Source organism: Vipera ursinii (genome assembly GCF_947247035.1).
Source record: "Vipera ursinii genome assembly, chromosome: 6".
In the NCBI taxonomy this organism is placed as follows: Eukaryota; Metazoa; Chordata; class Lepidosauria; order Squamata; family Viperidae; genus Vipera; species Vipera ursinii.
Window position 1 is genome coordinate 43,915,453 of NC_139515.1, and position 9,898 is coordinate 43,925,350.

Sequence of the window (9,898 nt, forward strand, 5' to 3'; positions counted from 1 at the left end):
AATTCTTGTAGAAACAACCCAACAAATATAAATTGTCTTTTAAGTAATTTATTCCACAAGATTTACAGGATATCAGATTCCAATAAGCTAAATACAGCAGAACTGACTCACCTAGATGAATTTGTTTAATGTATTCAACCAAAGCAATTTTATTGTTATCCCAGAAATCTTGAATCTTCTCTTCTAAGGGATAGTGACAACATGATAACTCCAATGTAATGTCAAAGCATTGTCCCCAAACATAATTATAATCCTGCATGCTACCTAAAGTAAAAAGTTCAATTACATTACTGAAATGTCAGTCAAAAAATAAGCAAGCATATTATTCCCCTGATCACTTCCATATTGCTTCTCATCCACTAATGTGTGCTCTTGATTTGCAAGCAAGCACTTCTGCATCATGAATGAGGCTGGACAACACCAAAACTGAACTTCTCTGCAGATGTCACCATCAGGTTTTGCAACTCCAAATAATTAATGAAAATGCTAATTATTTTATCACTACAACGGGTATTGTCTAATGACTGCTTCCACTTACTCATGTAATTAGCACTTCTTTTCTAGTTAATGGCAATCAACCATAACATACTATAATTATTCTGATTGCATACAGTAGATAACATCTACAAATGTATCCACGTTTGCATGTGGAAGCAAATAAAGTTGATGCAGACAATAGCAACAGATACATTTCAAAAATGTCTACATTTTTAACTAGGATTTGAGGTCTACAATTCTGTTTAAAGAAAGGTAAGAATTAAAATGCCTTTGTTTTTATGTAGCCAATCTGAAGTTAAACTGAGGAATGTGGAAAATGAAGAACTGTGGTAGTCAGGAGAGGAGAAGAAGAAAAGAACTTCAGACAGAAGAACTTCAAGGACTACAAAGAAAGAATATGTCATACCTGAGGATGGACTATTGCTATTAAGACACGTCTGTGGCTCAAGGTTTTGGGCATGCTAGGAAATTACAAAAGGCTACACTCTTATTAAAAGTAATTGTGGTATCATAGGGTGATTAGAAATGGGAGCAGTGCACTATTGCTCCTTCGGCCTTCTTCTCATACCTCTTTTTGTTGGCATAACATATCACATAAGATCAGGCATATAAAATGCTAAAAAATACAAATAATATTGAATGCAATTTAGATGTTAGTCTGAATAGGTGTTTTAGCTTGTTTATTTGTTCAACCAAATGTACATTGGAAAAAATTCAAACAATTTAAGATGCAAGAAGCATCTATACAAACTCATTTTGTACCATTCTATCTTCCATACTTTCATGATTTTTTTTTTCAGAGCACAAACATTCTTTATGTAGAAATACTTCTTGATATAGCTTTGGAATGCAAATTCTTTTACTCCTTCATATGCCATAAATAGTTCTCCGCTCTCCCTTATTTTCATCTTTGTCCCCAAAAGTATATGAAAACCTATCTCTGTTTTTAGCATAAAATTAATCCTTATTGGATTCCATATTAATCTCAACATTCACTACTGTGAGTTCTTCAAACTCTTTACGGATGACAAAGATCTTAAAATCTGTAAGTATTCTACTATTAAAGAAATAGAAGAGGCATAAGGAAATAATAGAAAATTGTACCTTTCACTGTATACCAGGAATATCCATTCGTAATGCCATCTTTAAAGTAAGTCATATCATCACACACAATCCCTTTATTCATTGTGCGATGATTCTTAGCATATGTGTTTGCAAGATGAACAAAAACATCATTGTCCACTGTTTTGCTAACACCATTTGCATCAATTGTAACTGTAGAAAGAAGGTGGTTGCAGTGAAATTCATATTAATATTTAACGAATAAATATACAAACACAAATATACAAATAGAAATAGAAATCCTTTCCAGATCTTCCACAGCCCATAGAATCTTCAGTTTTCTCCTACAAGGACAAAAAGATGATTGTACTTAGACACAGTGTCTTGAAAACAGCTAATGCCTCTCTAAATTTGAAATTTTTAACAGCAGAAGTAAATACAGAGGTATGAAAAATGAGATGATGCTATGGATCCTTTCATCTCAAAATCCATGCCATCACACCCCAAAAATAGAACAACAAATAGTTTGCTCTCAACCATTGAGTTCAATTTTCAATCATCTGTTCACCTTGTACAGTTTGTCTTTGGGTGCTCTCATTTCTTTTTTTGGTTAAACTATCATAGTATTTATGCTGATGACATCCAGATGTCATTCCCTATTCTGATTATGAATGATATGACATGATCATCCCTTTTCTGTTGCCTTCCCATTTAAATTTGCAGTTGAGATGTTTCTCACCACCTTACAACTAAGATATGGAGAGGGCCGAGCTTATTGTCTCTTATTCTGATCATCCTTCTCCCATTTTTTTTGCTTTTCAGAACTGTCAGTTGTAGTATTACTGTGTTTCCCTGAAAAAAAGACCTATCCCGAAAATAAGCCCTAGCATGCACCTAAAATAAGCCCTACCCCAAAATAAGCCCTAGTTAAGACCCTGCCTTCTGGTTGCAAGAGGTGGGGCAAGGCGCGCACATAAAACTCAAGCTAGCGTGGCAGTGGGGGTTAGGTGAGCTGCCCCACATGTCCTGCACCTGCTTACCTGGTGCCTTACCTGGTCCCCCTTCACTGTTTTGGAGCCAGTGGGTAGTGATGGCGAAAGGCTCTGCCACCACTGCACAACAGCCACTTCTGCTGCTGGAGGGGCTTTCTTTGGTCCCTGTCGTCCCCACTTCGCCCTGCAGATCATCTGGAGCTGGGCAAGGAAGACCAGGCTCCCTTTCCCCGATGGTTCTGCAAAGCCCATGAAGAGTAGATCTGCTTCCCGCAGGGGCCTTAGCCTTCCTTGCCCAGCTCCAGCTTGCATTGTTTACCCGCAGCTTAGCATCCTTCCTTTCCTCCCTTCTGCCGGGAGGAAAGTGGCAGAAAACAGGGCTGTCATTCCCAGAACTGAGAAGCGAGAAGCGGGCCAATGGAGGGCAGCAAGAAAGTGTGGTGGTGGTGACGGAGGACTGGCGGAGGGAGGAGGCAGGGGAAGCTTGCACCCCCCCAGCCACAGCACAAGCCACAGGACAGTTGGCAGAGGAGAAGGAGCAGCTGCCACAGCTGATCTGCGGGGTGAAGCAGAGGTTGCGGGGACCAAAGAAAGCCCCTCCAGGGGGGGCGGAGCCAACTGTCAGAGCGGGCGGCTGTGTGAACGGAGCTCTCTCCTCGCACAACCTCTCACCCAGTGTTCGCGGGGGCTTTTCGGAGCTTCAGGAGGTCCTGTAGGGACATCCGAAGTTGCAGGCAGCCCGGAGAACCTTCATGAGCGGCAGTTCGTGTTGAAGATCCGGAGAAAGTCTGATGCGAGCGAACCGGGGAGAAGGAGGCCAGTAATGGCCGACATGAAGATCTGACAGAGGGACGGAGCTAGCACGTAAGCAGCGGGACAACGGTAGAGCGGAGCTGACGGAGAGTGTATCCGAATATTAAATAGGAAGCGCTTGTGAAAGAGGTACTGGTTCGAAGTGGGAGCCTCACGGAGAGGGAATAAGCGGCGATAGAAGTCTTGAGGGAGGCGTTTGGCAAAAACAGCAAGGGAAAGAAAGCCGAAGACTATATGACTGTATTCTAGCTGGAAAAAAGCTACAACAAGTCAAAGTCTGAGCTTTGGAGCCTTAGAGACTGAACTCTGGATTGTCGGGCGTGGAAAGCGATCAGCTTGGTCTAGTCTGGTCTATCCTGGTAAATTTTGAATTTGTGAACTTTTGAAACTTTTGAAATTCTACTCTACTTGTCACGGGCGGCCATTTGATATAGCAATTTAGTAACTGGAGGTTTGTTTAGTGGGACACCTACTGGTCTTTGACAGCAGAGGAAGACGGAAAAGGTGCCAATTTCTGCGCCGGAAACGGGGGGGGGGAAAGAAGAAGAACGTGACTTTGATTATATTCATACTATAGAATTTTATTATATAAATTGCTTAGTTGGTAATAAGTATCTGGTGGTAACTGTTTTATATATCTTTTGTCATAGAGTTAAAAGGTTTATATAAGACTCAGGGTATTATACATTGATAAAACGCTGTTAAAATTGGGGAAACATGACAAGTATCTCGGGAGCAACTAAGCCTAGCGCTGGCAAAAAGGCAGCAGCACAGGGACAGGGGATGGCCTCAAGTCCCTCCAATCAGAAATCTATAGAGGATATGCTGCAAAGGGAAAGATCTAACTCGAATTCCTTTAAAGATTTACATGCCCTTTTGCAAAACCTACACGAGGCAATGGCCAAAAACCACGAGGAGATGAAGAGAGAAATAGGCCAAATAAGAAACGACACTGGTGAATTAAAGGGGAAAATCCAAGCGATAGATGATAAATTTGAAGGGATTCAACAGCAATTAGTCAAAAATGAACAAAGACTTCAAGATATGGAAGCTAGAATGGAAAAAGAGGAAAAGAGAGTAGATGATTTAAATGAAACACTCCTTCAGGCTAATAAGGAATTAGAAACAACAGTCATTTTTCTGGAAGCAGAAAAGGCTGCTCATTATCTACGCTTCCAGAACGTTCAAGAAAAAAGAGGGGAAGATCTGTTGGTCATGATGGCAGAACTGATGGCAAAGGCACTCGGTGTAGGGAAGGAGGAAATGCTGGCGGAAATTGATGAAACATACAGGGTCCAAACTAATTATGCGAGAAGGCACAACCTCCCAAAAGAAGTACATGTAAGGTTAGTTAAAAAATCAATTCGGGATGAGCTTCTGCATAGATCTAGAGAGGAACCATTAGAATTTCGGGGCCAACCAATCACCATCCTTAAACAGATACCTAAAAGGATGAGGGATCTGAGACGCGGCTATCAATTCTTAACATCCAAACTAATAAGAGAAAATGTAAACTTTAGATGGCTAACTCCAGAGGGTATTCTTGTTACGTGGCAGGATAGAAGGCATAGACTGGACACGATAGAGAAGGCAGAAGATTTTTACAAACGCCACTTCCATAGCCAAGAGGAAGTAGATTTAGAAGATCAAGATGGAAGGGAGGTAAGAGAAAGAGATACAATACGTGTGGCAATGGATGGGAAGATCTTAGCTACAGAGGATAGAAGGAACAAATCCGGTGAGTTAACAGAGAAACATGGAACTAGAGACAAGGAAGAGAGAGAGCCCCGAATCACGAGATCCACAAAAACCAGAAATAAGTAAGATGAAGGGAGGTGAGTGTAGTATTATGTCTGTGAATATTAATGGATTGAATTCGCCAGTGAAAAGGCGGAAATTTTTTAATAGGCTTATTCACCAACAATTGGATATCGTGGCAATACAAGAAGTCCATATAAAGGAACAACAAAAATATTTGTTAGTACAACCAAGAATAGGGAACCTATTCGTTTCCTTAGACCGACACAAGAAAAAGAGAGGAGTGGCACTATATGTAAACCCAAAATTGACTGCAAAACTAATTTATAACGATAAAGAGGGTAGAATACTGATAGTCGAGGTTATAATAAATCACAGGAAGGTCATGATGGTAGAGATATATGCCCCAAACCATAACCAAGAACAATTTTTCAAAACACTTCACAATAAGATATGTAGCATTGATTATGAGGAGATTTGTTTAATAGGAGATTTTAATGCTATCCTAGATATAAATTTGGATTATATGGGAAAGACGCTTAGGAAAAAGAAGAGAAGAACTCTACCGAGATCTTTTCTTAACTTGGCTGAGGAACTAAATATCCAAGATGTCTGGAGGGAAAGAAATCGTAAGGCTAGACAATATACATATTACTCCAACCGACATAACTCATGGTCTAGAATAGACATGGTGTGGATGACGAAAGAAATTAGTTCAGAAATAGATGAGGTACATATAGCGACAGGTACTTGGGCAGATCACAATCCTATTAAACTTATCTGGAAAGGTTCCAAAAAAATATCCAGATGGACGCTTCAAAGAGCAATTTTAAAAGAAGACGAATTCAAATCTAAGATGGAGAGAGAACTAAGTTTTTTCTTTAAGGAAAATAAAGCTATAGACACCTCAGTACAAAACAATTGGGATACAGCTAAGGCTGTGATGAGAGGGGTAGCGAGGGCATATATGGTATATAAAAATAAGGGGAAAAGACAACAACGGGAAAGATTAGAAGAGGAATATAAGAGCTTAGAAGTTACACTCCAACAAGATCCACAAAAAGAGAATATCAAGCAATCTATGGATCTGATTAAACACAAACTTAACATTCTAGACAAAGAGAAATTGGCACAACAATTGAGAAACACGAAACAAAATTTTTTTGAAAATGCAAATAAACCGGGCCGGTGGCTCGCATACAAATTGGGAAAACAAAAGGGGAAAAACTGGATTCACGAACTACGAGATGAGGAAGGGAGAATATTCCACCAGGAGGAAAAAAAAAAAATTATAGCCCAGGAATTTTATGAACGTTTATATAAAGAAGATAGCCAGGCAAGTGTGGAGAAAATGGAGGAATATTTTCAAAGAGCCAAACTACCTAAGGTCACAGAAGATACCAGAAATATGTTAAACGAGGAAATTCGACTATCTGAGGTGATAAAAGCTATTAATGCACAAAAGAATAATAAAGCATCGGGACCCGACGGTCTTCCATCAGAGATTTATAAAGAATTACAAAATATCCTAGCTCAACCCCTAGTGGAGGTATTTAACGCAGTATTAGAAGGCGCAAGGACGCCTAAATCTTGGCTAGAGGCAAACATAACCCTTATTCCGAAAGATAACACAGACCATACATTAATCCAAAATTACAGACCCATATCACTTCTTAACTCGGACTACAAGATATTTACATCAATTATAGCGGAACGATTGAAACGATTTCTGAATGATTTCATACACGCAGATCAAAATGGTTTTCTCGCTAAGAGACACACTAAGCACAACATTAGAATAATATTAGATACATTGGAGTACTATGAATTACATAGCGAACAACAGATGGCATTACTTTTCTTAGACGCCCAAAAGGCATTTGACAATGTTAAATGGTCTTTTTTGTGCCAACAGCTTAGCTTTATGAATATGGGTGAAAAATTTATAAATATAATTAGGGCAATTTATGACAATCAGGAAGCAAAAATAATTATTAATGGGGAAGCATCTAGCAAGTTTCAAATTCAAAAGGGAACACGGCAAGGCTGCCCCTTATCACCGTTGCTGTTTATATTGACTCTTGAAGTATTAACGAGAACTATAAGAAACGACCCAAAGATAAAAGGATTAACCATTAAAAAGGAAACCTTTAAATTGCAAGCTTTCGCGGACGATCTAGTTTTTATTATGGAGGATCCATGTCAGACGGGACCAAAGCTATTGGAAGAATTATCTAAATATGGTGAGGTTGCCGGACTGCGAATAAATAGAAATAAGACCAAGATGATTGTTAAAAATATGACCAATAAACAAAAAGGTAATCTGGCCGAAATCACGGATATAGAAATAGTCAAGAAAATAAAATATTTAGGGATTAACATTACGGCTAGATGCACTTCACTCAAAAAGGATAATTATGATAGTGTAGTGAATCAAATAAAAGGTGACCTGGAAAGATGGGGAAACCTAAAACTCTCATTATTGGGAAGAATCGCTGTCATTAAGATGAATATTCTGCCTAAAATCCTGTTTCTGTTTCAGAATATCCCAATTCAACTCGACTCTAAATTTTTTCGAAATTTGGATAAATTATCACTAAATTTTATTTGGCAGGGGAAAAAACCAAGAATTAAATTGAAATATTTACAAGACACGAAGGAAAATGGGGGTTTTGGATTGCCAGACTGGGAATTATATTACCACGCCGCGGCCCTGAGCTGGATTAGAGAATGGGTAATCTTGAGAAATAGAAGACTATTAACTTTAGAGGGTCACGATTTGCAATATGGCTGGCATGCTTTCCTATGGACGGAGAAACAAGGTCTTTTCTCGCATTTTCAAAGACACCGGATCAGGCAAGCGCTACTCAATACTTGGAAAAAAATTAGATCTCACAATTACACCAAAATACCGGTCTGGCTATCCACCCTTGAAGCGATAGTTTACCCAAATCTGTTTGATTTGGGTAACATAATCTCATACAAGGATATTCTGAATGAGGAGGGGGAATTGAAACTTAGGAATGAACTAGAATTACAAGGTATAAAACTCGATTGGTGGGCCTACTTACAAATCCAATCGAGATTTAGGAAGGATAAAAATGAATGGGGGATATATACCTCTGAAACAGCATTGGACAAAATATTATTGGGACCGGACTCTAAACAAATAAGGAATTTTTATAAATTACTTTTGGGATATAAGCTGTTTGAAGAGCAAGTGAAAGACCCCATGTTGATCTGGGCTAACAATTTAGGACATAACATCGACCTAGATACTTGGCAAACAATTTGGGATAGGAATAAAAGGATAACACTGGCCTCATCGTATAAAGAAAATTTATTTAAAATGTTTTACCGATGGCATCTCCCCCCAGCCCGCTTAGCAAAAATGTACACAACAGTATCTCCCAAATGTTGGAAGTGTTCTGAAGAGATAGGCACATACTTCCACACGTGGTGGTCTTGCAGTAAAACACAAAAACTTTGGAGAATGATTTGGATTTGGCTGAAAGAAATATTGAAACAAGATCTGGAGTTTAGTCCAGAACTTTTCTTGTTGGGAATCACGAAAGAGAAATATCCTAAAGATGTGCTATACTTAACGATCCATATTATCACAGCAGCTAGAATATCATTTGTGCAAAAATGGAAAAAGAATGAGATCCCAGGACAAAAAGAGGTTATTAGGAAAATTTGGGATTGCGCTGAAATGGACAGATTAACTTTGGAATTAAAGAATAAAGATCAATCAGACTATTATAGAATTTGGAACAAATTGTATCTTTGGATGGATAAAAAGAAAGGTCTCTATTAGGTTTTACAGACTAGCTCACTGTTTTAAATATTGTGGTATTTCACCGATTTGTAATCTAAGTGTATTTAAGTGTATTTTTGATGTACATATATACATGTATATATATATATATTTAAACATTGTAGACAAAAAGGTTTGTCAGCTCGCTGGTACTGTGTCCAATGTTTTTAAATAATAAATTTAATAAAAAAAAAAAAAAAAAAGAAAGCCCCTCCAGCAGCAGACATGGCTGTTATGCAGTGGCAGCATAGTCTTTCGCCGTCACTCCCCCCCAACTCCAAAACAGTAGAGAGGGACCGGGTAAGGCCCTTGCTCTATCCTTAGTATGGCTGTCCAGCTCGGGAGGGGAGTGAAAGGGAAGAGGCGGCTGGGCAGCCAGGTCACTAATCCGGCGGGATCACTGAGCGGAGAGTGGCCTGGGTGCGGGGGCCCTGAAGTAAGCAGGTGTGGGATGCGTAGAGAAGCTCCACTTCCCAAAAATAAGATATTCCCTAAAAATAAGCCCTAATACATTTTTGGTGGCAAACAAAAATAAGACTGGGTCTTATATTCGGGAAAATACTATACCACTGGTGCAAGATTTGGGAGTTTTTATGAAAGAGAAATTTTATCTAAAACCTTTGATTGATAAAGCCACAAGAACCTGCAATGAATGTCCAGAAAATCTATCCATTTCTTACTGTTGAAATGGCCATACAGTTCATGCCTTGGTAGTGTCTCATTTGAACTTCTGGTTTGTTGGCCTGCTTTCCTAACTTTGTTCTCCATTCTTTACCTGAATCTAGAATAATACAATCCATTGTCCTGGACTTTTGTTTGATTTACTATACTTTTTTCCACCAATCTCTCCACTGTCTGGATCTTTAAGAGTTTTATTAGTTAAAACTTCTCGTTACCTTTCAGGGCCATAATATACGAAATCTTCATCATTTGACTCAAGTGCATATTCCTATGCATC

General features: G+C 38.9%; 1 protein-coding gene across 1 annotated transcript in view; it reads right to left on the reverse strand.

The window, feature by feature from the left end:
- The window catches only part of CPM (carboxypeptidase M), a 57,923-nt gene that overhangs the window by 2,902 nt on the left and 45,123 nt on the right, over positions 1–9,898 (reverse strand). The window contains exons 6-7 of the mRNA XM_083365593.1: positions 1,603–1,773; positions 112–264 (exon numbers count right to left, since the gene is read on the reverse strand). Of these exons, the coding sequence (XP_083221719.1) occupies positions 112–264; positions 1,603–1,773 (324 nt within the window). The remainder of the gene's footprint in view (positions 1–111; positions 265–1,602; positions 1,774–9,898) is intronic.